At 41.2% G+C, this 17,441-nt stretch overlaps 1 protein-coding gene across 1 annotated transcript; it reads right to left on the reverse strand.

Moving 5' to 3' along the window:
• Window positions 1-3,436: 3,436 nt before the first annotated feature.
• LOC310796742 (sodium- and chloride-dependent GABA transporter 2-like) lies at window positions 3,437-15,632 on the reverse strand (the record flags this gene model as incomplete). The annotated part of the gene is made up of 14 exons (XM_083658977.1): window positions 3,437-3,610; window positions 6,025-6,198; window positions 6,480-6,580; window positions 11,730-11,832; window positions 12,305-12,442; window positions 12,565-12,677; window positions 12,896-13,020; window positions 13,103-13,206; window positions 13,760-13,894; window positions 14,121-14,253; window positions 14,342-14,426; window positions 14,804-14,944; window positions 15,052-15,186; window positions 15,443-15,632. The coding sequence occupies 14 exons, from the start codon at window positions 15,630-15,632 to the stop codon at window positions 3,437-3,439; spliced, it is 1,851 nt and encodes a 616-aa protein (XP_083515103.1).
• Window positions 15,633-17,441: the final 1,809 nt, after the last annotated feature.

Consider the following 17,441-nt stretch of genomic DNA (forward strand, 5'->3'; position numbering starts at 1 on the left):
ATCTTGAGGTGAGAGGTCAAGGGACCCCTTTGAAAATGGCCATGGCAGTTTTTCCTCCGCCAAAATGTAGCCTATATTTGGAGCATTATTTAACCCGCTTCCCGACAAGCTAGCATGATCCCAGGTGCTTGGGCGCCCCCTGGGGTCTATCTGTGCACCTCCCTCATCACTTAATTACTGGACAGGTAAGACGATCATCTTTTCTGGTCACCAGAGACAGATTGAGACATGGTTTTTAGCTTGATCGTCAAGCATGAATCATCACATCACATAGCTTGGAAACCAATCCTGGTCCAATATTCAACTCACACAAGTATAATGTAGAGAATTGAAGCCCCCAGACCACATACACTGAGATTAAAAAACACATGATAAGCACAAGCACAGGGTATAGTTCTTGCACAAAGGATAGTTACATCTTGTGTTTTTGAATGTGTAGGGTTGGCTCTAGAGGATTCAATTAAGTAGGAGACACCTTGTACCAACAATTAAACTTTTGTAATGAACTATTTGCATATTCATATATCCTTCATAATGAGGGAGGAATAGATGTCATTTTAATGGGATATTTTGACTGTTTGTGGAAAAACCACAGCACACATTATTAATCAAAGTAGAGTTTTAAGATGTATAAATTGATTTTATTTGATTTTATTTGATTCGGCAATTGAAAAGCAATACAAAATACATCATAGCTTTAAAAATTGACAAGGATAAGCACAATAAAGTCTCAGACTTGTTTCCATTGTGGTCCTTGATCTTATGGCAGAGAAGAAGAAGAAGATGGCGGCAGTCTGAATGGCTGGGCCGTCACAGACAGTAAAAACTGACCAATAATTAATAATTACAAACGATAAATATGCACACATTTCGATGAAAAAAACACTAGTAAAAAGCAAGGAAATTCAGCAACAATGACAGCGACAACTTGGCTGCAGTAACAACAACAACAACAATAACAACAACAGTAGGCTACTTTGCTTAGGCATTTACGTTGGCCAAAAGCCAGGTTTTGACCTTCCACTTGAAGGAATGACGGTTCACCGTATTTTTTAAGTGCAATGGAAGTTTATTCCAGTGAACCGCTCCACCATATTTAAAGGAATTCTTGCCCATATTCGTTTTGAACCTCGGCAGGCACAGGTCAGCAATGCTGGCTCTGGTGTGGTGAGTATGAGCGTCACCGCTCCTCAGGAAGTGGTCCTTGAGGTATTCAGGAGCTCTGTTGTTGAGTACATTGTGCACCACCCTTAGCTGCAGTAGAACTGCCCTGGCCTCCAAGGGGAGCCAGCCTAGCTGCTGGAACTGTACTTGGCCTACATGTTCCCTAGGGGCTAATCCCAGCACAACTCTGACCAACCTGTTCTGGGAGACCTGCAACTTGTCTTTTAGGACTTTAGTCAGGTACCAGGAACATAAAGCATAATCAAAACAACAAGAAACTAAAGAATTAGCCAGCAGCCTAAGACTTGCTACATCGATAGAGCTGGGCTTTTCTGGCTAGAAACTTTGTCCTACCGTTCACCTTGCATATGACCTTTAAGGCCATGTTCTCGCCTCTCAGGCTGCTATCTAATGAGCAACCTAGGTAGCTAATCGAGGACTTGGCGGGGAAATTCTGGACTCCAAGGTCAATATTGGGCGATGCCAGCTTCCGCAGCCTGGGCTGTGAGCCAAATAAAATAAATTCGGTCTTACCCATGTGAAGAGACAACTTGTTGTCTATGAGCCAGGTCCTGACCTTGTCAAATTCATCGCTCAAGATAGCCTGAAGCATATTCTCATCCTTGTGGGAAGCAAGAATAGCTGAATCATCAGCATACAAGAGCAAATTAACATTACATGCTGACTTCATGTCATTAATGAAAATCAGAAACAATAATGGCCCCCAAGACACTCCCTTGAGGGACTCCACATGATACAGGAAGTTCCCTGAATAGGTGACCTTGAATTTCGGTCTTCTGATCTCTATCAGACAGATAGGACACAAACCATTTCAGGCCTAGAGGGCTAATGCCTAGTGCAGATAGCTTATTAAAGTATAAAGTAGTATATAGTAAGCTATGGTCGACTGTGTCGAACGCCTTTTGCAGATCTATTAAGATCATGCCGCATAGCTTACCTGCATCCATTTCAGTTCTTATGAAGTCTGTTAAGAACAGTAAACATGAGTCAGTAGAATGAGACTTCCTGAATCCAGATTGGAATTTATATAGCAGATTTGTCTCATTGATGTACTCGAATAGCTGTTCATGGATGACCTTCTCTAAGATTTTGGACGTGAAACTAAGAATGGAGACGGGCCTATAGTTACCAGGGTCTGACCTGGAGCCTTTCTTATAAAGTGGGATGACTTTGGAGTGCTTCATGTCATTAGGGACAATACCTTGGTCCAAAGACAAGTTAATGACATGGGCAACAGATGGCGCTATCGCTCCAGCTGCATCCTTAAGAAACCTGGCAGAGGTTTTGCATATTGTCTAGGCCAGTGGATTTTGAACAGTTAAGAGCCTCCAACATGTTTTTTATTTTTTCCACTGACACTAGATTAAAAGAGAAACTATTTGGAGAAACACCTAATCGTTTATAAAAATCTTGAATATAAGTCTGTCCATAAGTTCCAGACAAGGAGGCAGACTCTTCACAAGCTTATGGGCAACCGAAGAAAAATATGAATTAAAATGGTTGGCAATCGTATCCTTATTATTCACATTTTTACCATCGATTGATAGAGTAATGGATGGCTTCGAATCTCTATCGGGCTTTGTCGTGCAGCCCAGATTTTTCAGGGCTTTCCACAGCATTTGAGGATTATCCCTATTTTCATTTATTTTGTCAGAGAAGTGATTTTGTTTTGGCCTCCCTAACTTTATGTTGGGCCTCATTCCTATATGACTTAAATTGCAAGAAGTCAGCCTGGTCACCTGATTGTTTGAATCTAGACAGGGCTTTATCCCTTGCACTGATTGCATCAAATATGTCTTGGTTGAACCAAGGATTCGACCTTTGTTTAATTCTAACTGACCTTGCTGGAGCAACCGCAATAAAAACATGTTTGTACTGGATATTTTAAGTTCAATAGTCTTCAAATTATATTATTAACATAACGTGAGGTTCAGTTAGCTTTGCACAGAAACATCCGGTAAAAATACTTTTTACTTTTACTCTTTGAGTACTTTTCAGAGCCTGTAATTTTTTACTTTTACTTGAGTAAATAGTTGTATCGGTACTTCTACTTTTACCAGAGTCGTAACTGTACTTCTACTTAAGTACAGAATGTGGGTACTTTTCCCATCTCTGCTCGCATTGTATCGACCCATGGTGGTAGAGAGAGCAAACAACACACAAAACACACACCCCCAAAACAGGAAAAGAAAAGAAAAGATGAAGAGTTATTTCTGTATGACTTTGTAATTCTGTGCTGTGTTATTTCACATCATGTGATCTGTGTTGTGGCATCACCATGTTCCCCCCTCAGAACTGGAATAGGGTCTTCAGCTGTGGTCAGAGTACACAGCTCTGTAACAGAATGGGGTGTTTCGGGGTCAAGAGTCCTCTTTGGTGATGCATTGAGCAGGTTTCCTGTTGGAGTGAGTAAAGTTTTCAGTCTCTGTAAGAAGGGAGGAAAACATAATCCAGTTAACATTAACCACTGAAAACACTCTCATACTACTTTCACTGTAACAGGTGGGTTAGAACCAACCTGAACTGAAACACTCGTGCCAATTTGATCACTACAGCAATGTAACGGTAAAGAATACAATTTCAGTGGATGTTACAAGTCTTGGATAACAGGACTAATGAGTTTAATAAATGGAAGTGGGTTCTGCAATTTTGGTCAGGTTTTGGTGGTCACGTTTTTGGTTGCACTCGGGCAATTGTGATGTCATTGTTGAGGTCTTAGACATTGTGACATCACTGATGACATCATCGAGTGTAACCAAAAACCACAATTGCTCGAGTGACGTCACTGATGATGTCATAGATGATGAGGTCACAATCTCTGGTCACTCGAGCAATTGTGCTATCATCAGTGAGTGATGTCATCAGTGATGCGAAGTTGGCAAATTGTGTGCTGCGCATGCGAATAAGAAGGCTAGGCCACGCAGCAGCTGAGCTGCGGGGTCAGCTGTGTCCCTGAGCACATTTTGAAAGTTGAATGTTGATCTAATCAGCAGCATTAGCTCACAACCCCAGTAAATCTTTGTAATGAACAGGTTACAATGGGCCACCACAGATGCACTAAGAGCTGTAACGTGTGTACTTTGCATAGATTACTTGTCCTTTTTTTCTTCCTCCCCCTGTTTTCTCCCCAATTGTACTTGGCCAATTCCCCCTGCTGTCCCGGTCGTTGCTCCACCCCCTCTGCCGATCTGGGGACAATTGTAGACTAGCACAAGTGATACATGTGCAGGTCCCAGACACCTGACAGCGAGGAGTTTCACTGGTAGGACGTAGCGCGTGGGAGGATAAAGCTATTCCCCCAAGTTCCCCTCCCCCTAGAACAGACTGACCAGAGGAGACGCTGCTGCAGCGACAACATGACTCTCATACCCAGAGGCGGTCCTTGAACCAGGCCGAAGAGGCAGTCGCCTGGAGCCTCGTCCACTAGAGGGCCTCGCAGACCAGAGCATTTCTTTTTTAGTATCTCCCGAGTCCGTAGTCTGGGCACCTTCCACCCCGCTTTTTGTCATGGGGGCGTAAACCCCGGACCCAGAATTAACACCGGATGGCAATGCGCCTAACAACGTCTTTGTTGCCGTTAGCTTGACGCGGTGATGTTACCTAAACTAGAGTCTGATCAAAACAAAGCTAGCGTTACATAAAACAAAACGTTCATGCAATATGGCATCTCCGCCACCACCGCCTGACACACCGGTCAAAACGGTGAAAGAGGATTCTGATACTTGGGTCAAATTGTCAAGTTAACGTGAAAGTTGACGAGCTAGAAACGCTGCCATCCGGTCTAGGGCGGGCTCTAGGCGGGAACCAGTAGGGTGACAAAATCAATTGTGGGCGGGAGCCAGGCTCTTTCTCGCCGAGAAGAGCCTGGTGACGCGAGGTTACCGAGTCCGTGCTAAAACTGCATGTGACGAAGGACTAGTCCAGACATGCCCATTCCCCCCCCTTCCTCTGATGCCGCAGGAGACCAGCAGCGAGCAGAGCAGAAACAAAATTTAACTGCATGAAAGTGAAAGTAGAAAGTGCGCTGCTGGTTAGAGAGTAGAAAGTGCCTGCTGGTCGAAGAGCTTTGCTAATGTTTACAGAGTGGACTCTATTGGTAGTTTTGCTGATCCAGTTGCTGGGGTTTTTTGTTGTTATATGTTGCTGTGGGTCCAAGGAACAAGTGAGTGTTATTATTTGTTGTTGTCTGTGTGGAATGACGTTTATACTGTGTTCTACATGCGGTGGATTCGTCCGCCATGTGGCTCCTTGTTCATGCTAAATTGCAGTGCCCGTTCGCTGTCCACTGATAGTGCCTTCATTTGAGTTATTGATGTTTCTTTGTATTGTGCGAGTGCCTTATTGTTTACTTATTATTTACACATTGATGTTTATTTGTAGATTGATGTTGAGTTGAATGAGTGATCTATATTTGGTTTACTGTATAAAGATGACAAGTGACAAAGATAAAGATATGATTATGAAGATTACAAGTGATAAAGATATAAAGATGACAAAGATAAAGATATGATTATGAAGATTACAAGTGACAAAGATAAAGATATAAAGATGACAAGTGACAAAGATATAAAGATTACAAGATTCACAAAGAGAATGAGAGAGGATGCAGAGGGTCATGCCCATTGAATCTGAGGGGGGATGTAACTTCAAACAGCCTCTAAATATGGCAAAAATACGTCCTTCGGGGCGCCACCGGTAGGGGCCTCCTTCGTGGCTTGGCCTGGAGCCTCCAGATGCCTAGGACCCCCTCTGCTCATACCCCACCGGCTCCCCACCCGCAGACACGGCCAATTGTGTCTGTAGGAACATCTGACCAAGCCGGAGGTAGTGCTAGATTACCTGTCTTAGTGTTCCTGGGGTTACAGTGACGATGTAGAGAAACCACAACATGGGAACCAGGAGAGCTGCAGAGAAAGCAAGACATATCCCAATGGCGGGGCCCCACCAGGGGTACTGATAGGTGTTGTTGTATTTCAGAGGGGTGAACTTGACCAGAGAAAAAAGTAATATGCCCTGTCAAAAAATAAGAGGCAGAGAGAACGTAAATTGAACAACATATTTTTTGACTTCATAATGGTATAAAACATTTACAAATTAAAATAATGCATAATTATGGGTTTGTATGTGTGTATACATTCACGTTTATACATTAATGCATCCAGACTCACATGCATAGAAACCAATATAACACATTCATTTTTTTCTTTCAATAGTTTTGTTATCCAGTAGTTTGATCAAGCTGAATAGACCTTCAGAGGCTAACAGAAACAATAACACACAATACATTAACTTACTGTGCAGACAGATGGTGTGATGTACTTCCAACAACATTTCATATAAGACCACGGGCGGTAACCAATCATGTCCGTTATTTTATCATAATAAGGATCAGCACCTTGGGGACAGACATTATATTAGCCATATATCAATCAGCCTTCAGCAGCATAAAGTCATGTATCTTCGCAAAAGCAGTAATTTTGCGCTCGTTTAACGCTGTGCGCAATGCAAATTGGGGGAGTGCACAAGCGCATGCCTGTTATAATTGTACTGGACATAGGCGTGCCACATGCCAAACCAGGCATTTCGGCGCAAAAATGTGGGGATAGATGGCATTATCCTATCGTCAGCAGCGCGCAATTACTTTGCTCTGAGAGCTTTTAAAAGCACCTCTTACATGCTAAATACCCCGCTGCGCTTGAGCGCACAATAATCTCTGTGCTGCGCAGCGCAGTGCAGAGTAAAATTCCTTTTGGATATGTCATTATGCACAGCCTTGCCATGCCAGGACATCCAATTCTGCTGCTAAAATTGGGTATTAGCAGATAATTCAGTGATGCAATCAACTATAACTCACTGAGAAACTTTTATCACATCGCAAAGAGGGAAATAAATTGAGAAAACTTGTTGGACAATGGACATACACCTTCACCTATCCCATAACCCGGAGGGTTGTTGGTACCACAGACGGTCTGTCAATAAGCTCTCTCCATCTCTCTCTGTCCTCGGCACGAGTGAGTCCACTCTTATTACGCATGGAGAGAATTACAGCATATTGCATGCCTCGCGCACACACAGCGATTGCGAGACGGGAATCTGATTGGTTTGTTTGATGTAACGCCCAGGCATTGCCTCGCCGCACCTGTGAATAATTCTGGTAATTCTGGGATTTGGGCTACGACCGCCCAAATCCCATTTGCACTGACATTTTGGGGCCGCAGATGATTTGGCATGGCTCTAATTTGCGCCTGCGGCAGGTGCCGTGAACGTTTCCGCATCCCCACCATATTTCGGGGCTGTTTTAACTTAGAAAACTGGGAGGTCACGTCTACCCAGACAATTATATCACTTTTAAACAGTTACATTTCTGTATAAATCATTACAATATGCTCTCGTGAGGTGGGGATGCATTTAGCTGCTGCCGGGCGGGGATGCAAAACTCGGCATAACACCTGGACAATTGCGCAAGGCAAACAGGTGCGCAAGCGCAAATAGGGGGATATCACCTGTACCAAGATAGGCCCCATGGTCTTTGTTTTCAATAATCTACCAATTTAAATGTAAGGACCTGGAGGAATCTCAAAATTTCAATCAAGAGCTGACCCACCATCTGCACTGGAGCCAGAGGCTGAAAGTACAATAACTAGGTACAACCTTGCTACAGTGAAGATTCCAGCTAAAGACAGGGTGTAAGTGACATCTTTTCAAGTCAACTTGGCATCTCGGGGCTTGTGGAGACTTTGATTACGCCAGGTGAGCAGTATGGAAGCATTTTATATATTTATTTTGTTGTTTTTTTACGTTTTTGCTCATGGTCCCCTTCACACTCAGCAGACAGCTCTCTGCGCCTGCCGCAGCTGGAGTGCAGTTCTCCTATCTTGGTGCGCGATGCGTCCAGAGTGCTTTACCCAGTACACTGAGGGGGGTTTTCCAGTGAGGCAAGGGAGGATGGTCCTCCTCTATTAGATGGGGGATTTTATATAATTTTTTTTTTTTTTAATATCAATCAAATGTGTTTTTTCTGATGTGCAGACGCTCATTTTTTCGTTCATTATATTCTTAAAATGCTTCAACAACAGTGACCTGTAGGGCACTGATGGAAAAGAGAGCTCCATGCAGACAGGAGTCTGGCCCCGGCCTGCAGGGGGTAGGTAAAAAAACATTACCCCTGTGGGCGTTTATTTATTTGGTAATTTATCTAATGCAAAAATATGATTGGTTGAAAAACACTTGCAATTCACAGAGAACGATGTGAGAGTGATGTGTTTTTCAACCAATCAGATTCAGCTGGAGCTGAACCCGCCCCCACCAATCAATACCAAACAATTAATTTTATTAACCTAATTGGTTGTTGATTGGATAGATTGCTAAGAATGACATTGTATCGTCCACTGATGAATGTGCTGAATCAAGTAGGAAGTGAAATCCACTTTGCTGTGATGACCCATGTGATGACCTGACAGGCAGGGGCGGTTCTAGGCCGTTTTTGGGTGGGCTTTAGCCCACCCAAAAATAGTCTCAGCCCACCCAAAAAAATAGAGGCAAAAAAAAAGTTTTTTTTTTTTTTTTTTTTTTTTTTTCCCCCCCACTCCAAATCCATGGTGGTCATTAGCAGCAGTTTCTGACTACACTCAATGCGCTGTGTGCGTGTTTCCCCCCCCCTCTATGTTCTTAGGGTGGGCTGAGACAAACATTTAGGGGGGTTCAGCCCACCCGAAAAGTTTCTAGAACCGCGGCTGCGCAGGCGCTCCCTCCTCCATCTATCTGCCTAATCCCACATCACTTCACACAGGTCACACACAGTACAGCAGCGAAGTGGTCCTCCACAGTCCACACAATCGTTCTCCCCACTCATGATCAATGAAACTGTGAGGTGAGCATTGAGCAGTCAGAGTCGTTAGTAGTTACTTAATTAGCGCATATTGATATGCAAATTATCGCGTAACGTTGTTTCGTAGGCTAAACAAAAGAACTTGTGGCTGTGCCTGCCAGACAAACAGGTGGACTGGAGGAAGGTAGGTAGGCTACCATGGCACCAGCCAGCCATGTCATGCTAGCTCGCAGTAAAGTGGGTGTAAATGGATGCAATGTTTTTTGAGAAACATATGGGCATAAGTGACAAACATATTTTCAAACGGGTCCCTTGTTATCTGAATGAAATTAAGCCCTTCAGAATCGCAAGTGGCTGCTTTACACAGCCTGTCTGATGTGATGATGATGATAGCTTAACATGCGTGCATGGCATGCTATTCACTTTTCTTTCCTTCTTTCCCTATTTTTGCACGCTGTGGTGGTGGTAGCCTACCAACTTCCAACCAGTCAGATCTTGTTTTTTCCCACAATAATTTCATAATACCATTTGTAATGCCACCGTTGTAGTGCTGTTGTTCAAAATTAAAGTACATTTTCTCAGATGTCTTTCTAGTCACACAATTTAATAGTCAGTGTTTCCCATACACTGATCTATTTGTGGTGGTACACCCTACATAGATTTTGACCCCCACAAATACTGCCACATATTAATTTCAACTAGTTGACTGCAAACTCCTGCTTTAGTGCTTACAGTATATTATTATCTTGTCGGAATATTATTCCAGCCAATAAGTTAGGAAGTTCCCTTTTGATATAATTTTACTTTTGTTTTGCCTACAAAGCAAAATGTTACTTTACTTGAAACTCCCCTGAAGTGATTTTGGTATTATTTATGCAAGCATAATTCTACCATATAGAACCTGTATGCAGAATATATATAGTATATATAGGGAAACAATTATTTTTTCATCGCTGTAAAACCACAGAACGGTAAAGAAGATATTGATGTGTGTAGTTCTTCATAGATCTAGTCTCTTCATTTTGATCTCAAAGTGCGCCAGTTTGATCCATTTTTACTTGAAACTGTACAAAATTTTCTTCCGGGGGGGCATGCCCCCGGACCCCCCTAGGGGTTCAGCGGTCCATGACCTTTGGGTGGGCTGAGCCCACCCAAAGCTCTGATGCTAAAACCGCCCCTGCTGACAGGAATGATTTACGACATTTACTGACGACTATAGCAGCATATTACCGTATATTTCCCCCTTATTTTTATTTACTTTTTATCAAGCAGTAAGTGTTCACAAGACAGACAGTCGTTGCATTGGATTACGAGCCAAAATGAGTTTCGAGTTGGGGCCGCGCTACGGCGGGATACTGGGATATTTGCAATGTCAGAAAACTGGAATATTTGCAACGTCTCGGCTGCAGCGGTTCCACTACAGACGGCATGGATATGCAAGTAGTAAGTCAATTGATTTCAAGTTGTCCGGCCCTCTATTAAATTCAGCGTGGAAATGGTTCACCGAGCAGCGCTATTTTTGTTGTATTGATGTTTCATGCTGTCATTTTTCATAATTAAACCCGCAACCTTAAATTCCCACATTTTTAAACTGAATTTGGCCCGAAAACCATCGCTGACTGCGAGCCCCCTTTTTTAAAGCGTGAGTGGTAATCTTTATACCATATGAAAGTAGAAGAAATAAGGAATCGATTGGGACGAAGCATGTCAACCTAGCATGTTGGGAAGGGGGTGTAAATAATGCTCCAAAGTTGATGAATTGGAATGTAACTAAACGAGTATGTTGATAGTGCAGGGGAAGGCACACTCTTGTTCCAGATGCAATAAAGTGTAATTTAACGCTATTTGACAACAGTTTCGGCCGTAGCCTTTGTCAAGTCTCATACAAACACAGTGCAAGACAGGTGAGCTGATTGAATGGACAACACCTGTCTTGTGAAAGCACACCTGAGTGTGATTACAATGACATCATAGGATCAGTCATGCAGTAATAGGCTACATTTTCGGTACTGGCGCAGATTAATCAAAACATTGATGTCACAGGTAGGCTGTATACCATAATATATCATGAATCTATGTGAATAAATAGATTTATATAAATAGTAATCACAGCCTAATGCATAGAGATAAATCCTGAAACCTTCTCGCAACAGTTGTAGCCTAAAGCCAGTGGGGTCCCCAGCAAAAAGGGGGGATAATCTATTTTCAGTATAATTCCATGCCATCCATAAGTAACACAATCTAAGCTAGTGTAGAAGTGAGTAACTAGGCTAATAATAACCATAACAGCACAAATAATTGACAAAAATCTCGAAATAAATATAGCCTACAGTATTTACTCTGAGAAATGAAATAATGAGAAAAGGAACAATTATTGATGGTTAAAACTGAATAATAATATCACAACAGTCCTAATCCTAATGCTAATTTAAAATGAGATATTCCTCTAAATGTAAGAAATAAGAAAAAAAACGCCAAAAAAAAAAAAAATCCGCCGGCGACCTGTTTCCAAGCTCACCAGCCGCCACCTTTAAATCTTGACACTGTTCTGGTGTTTAAAAAAAATACCATAGCCAAATGAGGGCATTATAATTGATGGTCAAAATGTCTTTAGAAACAAATCAAGATACTATTATTTGTGGCTTTGGAGTATGCTACAAATTAATGACTGCCATGACTGATTATTGTCTTTGAATAATAATGTTCTGTAACTCACCATATATCCATCCGACACAAATAGACTCCAAAATGGCAAACAACATTATTTGCACTCCACTGCAAGCATAGTAGTCAAACAGCTGAAATATATATACTCCACCCTACAGTCCATTAGAGGAAAAGAGAGGGAGAGACAGAAAAAGAGACAGGTCCTTAACAAATATAACAAATCTCTGCTGTATGGGTATAGTGCCAAAGTCACAACCTCAGACAAAAAAAAGTATTGAAAAAGAACCCCCCCCCCCCCCCCCCCCCGTTTTCTTTTTTTAATAGATGAATCACTTGGTTTGACCAAGTAAAACTACCGTATTCTATAAGCATTTAAAAAAAAATCTATGGAAAATTGAATGGCAGAAAATCCCTTGGAGTGTATGCCCAACCCAGAAGAGGGTGTGACTTTGGCACTCATTTTGGCATATATTTATCTTATGGGGACAGGCAAGAATCACTTGCCATTCCACAGCAGACAAAACTGTAGCAAAACATGACAAAGAGAGACATCAGACAGACAGGAACAAATAGAGGTCATTCCAAACCGTTTGAACTACACAGATAAACAAAATGGACTCCCACCTCAGTGACCATCAACAGGCCGACAAGGAAGCATACAACACTGATGAGCAGCAGAAGTAGTTTACGTCGATGACCAGTGAGAAAGAAGGATGGATACATGTCTGATATGGATGTGATCATGCCTTCCAGAAATACAAACTGTAGGTATAAAAAACAATTTACTTTGCAAATAAAAAAATAACAAGTGCTTCAATGGGAATATAGCTTGAGTTTATATCCTTTCTACATTTATTTACCATAATTTAATGGTAACAACTTACCTGACTGTCAAGTCCAAGGAAGATAATCATAATGAAGAAGCATGTAGCCCAGAGTTGGGGAAAAGGCATCATGGCTACTGCCTGAGGGTAGGCAATGAATGCCAGACCAGGGCCTGTAAGTGGTCCATAACAGATGCCAAAAATATGTTAAGTCACTCTTAATGCGAGGCTGCGCCACCGTGCCCCCTTCAAATACACTTTTCAAAACAAAAATCATGAAATTAAACAGGAGCAAATCTTAATATCATTGAACAAAAACAGAATGTAAAGGAAACAACACAGTAAAATAAAGCACATATGGACCAAATATTGCATTATGCAGATTCCCAACCTGCATCAGCCACTTCTGAGATGTCTACTCCCAACTCATACGCCATGAAGCCAAGGACAGAGAAGACCACAAAACCAGCCACAAAGCTGGTGGAACCATTCAACAGGCAGAGGGCAAATGCGTCTCTGTAATTGAAAAAAGATGAATACTAAGTCATGTGAACAACAGAAAGATAAATAGAGACAGACAAATGTTTATTTTCCTCACTTGTAGCAGTTGTTGTTGTATTTGTTGTAGCTTCCCAAAGATTGCAAACAACCTAGACATAGACCAGTGGAGTATAATACCTGGCTCCCAGCGTCCATCCAAACCTGAAAACAAACAATGAGATGCTTTGAGATTAGTTTCTGCTCTGGGTTGTTGGTGATATTGTCGATGCTCTCCAGTCCCACAGCGTTACATTAATGTTGCTGTAGTTGAAGGTACTACTGCTGCAAAAAAATAAAGAAAAAAAGACATGATCTGTTAATAACCACAAGAAACCAGCAAAAAGATCTATCAGATAAATAGGTATGTGGCTAGAATTACATAGAAATGTTCAATGTCACTGTCATCCCTGGACACATACAGTATTAATCCCAATAAAATGTCAAATTTATTGTAAAAGTGCTCCTATATCAAATAGCGGGCTATTTAATATCCCACGCCCACCTAGGTGAGGTAGCCTAATGTTTGCTGTTTACAAAAGTATGTACAAGGTGCATCATAAGTAGCAGCAGTAATGGCCTTTGTGTCACACAAATGCATAAAGGTCACGTTTGAACTGTGATTAGAAATCTTACATTGCTGCTTTATAAAGGCAAGAATAAGGTTTGTGATGCTGAAATATTATTAACTCACTCACTCTTCACACATTAGCCTCACCTGAGGATCTGTGAGGCGGCTTGGATCAGGGAGAAGGTAAAATCTGATGCCATATATGGCTCCTGGTAATGTCAGCCCACGGATCAGCAATACTATCATCATCACATAGGGAAGAGTAGCCGTAAAATAGACGACCTGAAAGAGGACCACCAATATATCATCATTATATTAGGGAAGGCAAATTTTACTTCAAGTCAGGGCATTGATTATCACTGAAATGGAAAAATGGCAAATGTTTGCACATAAAATACTGCTTTTTTAATTATAATATTTTACAATTAAGCATTATGTAATGAATACGGTATATATCTCAGATATATATACTATATTTACTGTGTATGTATATGTCTACAGATCTCACCGTCCCTGAAGACTTGATTCCTTTCCAGATAGCGAAGTAACAGATGATCCAGCTCAGTAGAAGACACCCAGCAAGGTCCCAGCGGATACTACCCATCTCCTCGATTCCTCCAGACAAACCCAAGATTCTCCTCCTGAAGACAGAAATGTAAGTTTAGGATCATTTTCCCTTCTCACTTGTAAAACTATTTATTTATTAATAGAGATCTTGTGAATACGTACTGCCAGAATTCTTTCGCTGAAGATGTTGTGTTCCCCAAAATGTGGCCATTTGATGAATGATTTTGACCATAATCAGAGCAGTCCTCTTGTAGTGGAGGACAAGTAAGAGCAAGTAAGGATGGCATTTCACTAACATGTTTTGTGAAAAGATGATTAGAGGAATACGCTTTTAATTGTTGTAAAAAGTTGGACAGAAATTACCTTTCAAAGTAATGGCCATGGTAATTTATTTATAAAGCGCATTTCATTACAAGTAAACTCAATGTGCTTTACATACAGGCAATACATAGTGAGTACATAAGTAACGTGAGCAACATAAACATAAGAATATAAGCATGAGTAGAATGCATTGAAGCATACACCCAACATATAAGGGTAGGAAGTAAAGAAACGGGAAGTTCATATTAAATATGGATTTCAAAGTGCAGCTTCCCAAATGTTATGACAGAGCGTACTGTTTACCTGTGTTCCAGCTGTTGTTGCAGTTGGCCCAGGGGAGTTCAGTGTTGAAAGAGGAGAACAAGTAGAGGAAGCCCCAAGCTAGTATGACGATATAATACGTCACTTCGTACAACATGATCATTACACCCCCGTAGCTTAAACCTATTGGAGGGGAAACATTGCAAACATAATGTAATGTACTGTAGATGCACAACAAATTCAATATGCATAAATATTGCATATTGAAGGCTCAGTTGAGCTAGCAGTACCTTCAAATAAAGGACAGATTTTCCTCCAACATGTGATTCCACCTTGACTGGTTAACTGTCCCAAAGATATCTCCAAAAAGAAGAGGGGGATTCCACAGGTAAAGAGGAACAGAACATAAGGAATAAGGAAAACCCCTTGGAAGAATTTTGTGGGATTGTAGAGAGACAAGGACACAAAGAGACATAGAGAGAAATTTAATCACAATTCACTGATCTTCTAATTTGATGGTTATTACATCAATAATAATAAAAATTATCATTCAAAATTTGTGACCGTTGTATGATTTAATTCATGCAATCTGTTCCATCTTTCTCCTGAGTAGCTGCCACGGAGAGATTGTTATGCCTTCAAAATAAAATCATGCACCATCATCTCATCTCATCATCTCACCTCCTCCATTCTTGTAGCACAGATAGGGAAATCTCCAAACATTGCCAAGACCAATGATGTCTCCAACTACTGCAAAAATGAAATCCCTTTTGTTGGCCCACTGGCCTCTCTTATGAAGCTCTGATGATGGATGATCTTGATCGTTGTCATCTTTCATCAACTTCATCTCTTGCTTGCTTGCTGGCTCCATTGGGTCAACTGGTAAGATGTATTTAAAAACAGTAATGGGAACTCTGGGAATGTAACAGGAAAACTCACCTTACAACTTGTCAGTTGCAAACACACTCACCAGGCAACAATGACCAGTGGTATGGATGGACCCAGAAGCAGAAGCACACGAAGGGAGAGTGGAAGCAAAAAGTTTATACTGAAGACAAAGACAAACAAGTCAACATTCAAAGACAAAAAATCTACCAGACACAAGCTGGGCAAAAATTCAAACAAACGAGATAACGGAACTAGAAAAGCCAAACTCAATCTTAGGGCTCAGGAGAGTGGCTGTGTCTTCTGGGAAGCAAAACCCAAGACCAAGCAGGGGAAGAGAGCAGAGGGAGGTTTAAATATGCTGAGACATAGGGGCACCAAGTTATCACCGTAATGAGCCTCAATCACCAGACCTACTGCTCCTCTTAGAGTTCATCAGAATCAGAATCAGAAAGACTTTAATGATCCCCGGGGGGAAATTGGGACAAGTTACAGTTAATCGCACTCAGGCATGAAATATCCACATAACACAACATAGCATAACACAGTATCACACAGTATCTCCCTAAACGTAAAACAGTCAATACAATAAAATGCAATAGAATGCAATAGAATAAAATAAAATAAAATAGAATAAAGTAGAATGTACAGTACGTGTCAAATTGCAGTTATTGCACACTGGAATTAAATTAAATCAACTTGCACATTACGTGTGACGTAACTAAGGCACAGCTATCCTATCGGCTGACTCAGTCTCAGAGGTATATACCCATGACAATCAGTTGGCATCAGGATACTGTATGTGAACCCAAAGAACATACAGATCTGAAAAGATGACAATCTGAGGTTGATCTCTGGCAACAGCATCTCTATAGTAGAAAGCAAAGGAATCAAGGCTCAAATCCAAAATTCCTTGTGTGCACATTGTCTTTTCGGTGCGTTGAATGTCCTCTCATTGTCGCTGACTGTTTTGCAGGGTAGTTATCTATTTCTGCAGTTCCAACACAAACTCTTGGGTGGAATGGTCGTATTTTGTATTTATTTTTACACATGTGATTTATATAGCACTTTCTTAACAAAGTTACAAAGTGCTGAACACCAGAAGATTTAAACAATGACATAATAGAAATAGAAATAGCACAACGATACATTCACATAATAAAAACCACCAGAAAAAGAGAACAACACAATTTTAGGGGAAATAAATATTTTCACTTGTGATTTAAACGTTTTTACTTTGCACTTTATCATTTGAGATTGCTTGTCTGCATTGCTTGGTCTTCTACTATTGATGTGACCACTGCGCTGCATACTTGCACTAAAGTCCAATTCCTCGTTTGTAATCTGATTACCTACTGTGGCTATTCAAATGAATCTTGAATCTTGAAGCCGTGATAGACTCAGCCTTTCTAATAGTCTGGGGCATTCCACAGCCATTCCACAACTTGGATCTTTGAGAGGTCAGGTGCTTTGGGCGAAATGACTTTGTGTTCAGCACTGAGTTGAATTCAACTCAACTCTTATCTTATTTGTTTCATGAGTGTAATAAACACAGACGTTGAAGAAGCCATGGCGCTGATTTGTAGGTCTGTTGTAAGTCTGTTTGCCTTGACATTCTCAGGTGAGGATTGTGTTCTTACTAATCAAAGCGCTTTAGATGCTATCAGATTTTAATCCGGATCCGGTCCACTTCACTGATCCTGAGGTGCTGTAACACCTTCATAATACCTGTCAACATGGCTTTGTTTGTGCTACCACTGTGACTGCTGAATTCTTTCTCTCTTATCATTGAAAA

This window comes from Poromitra crassiceps (genome assembly GCF_964638095.1).
Source record: "Poromitra crassiceps genome assembly, chromosome: 23".
NCBI lineage: Eukaryota > Metazoa > Chordata > Actinopteri > Beryciformes > Melamphaidae > Poromitra > Poromitra crassiceps.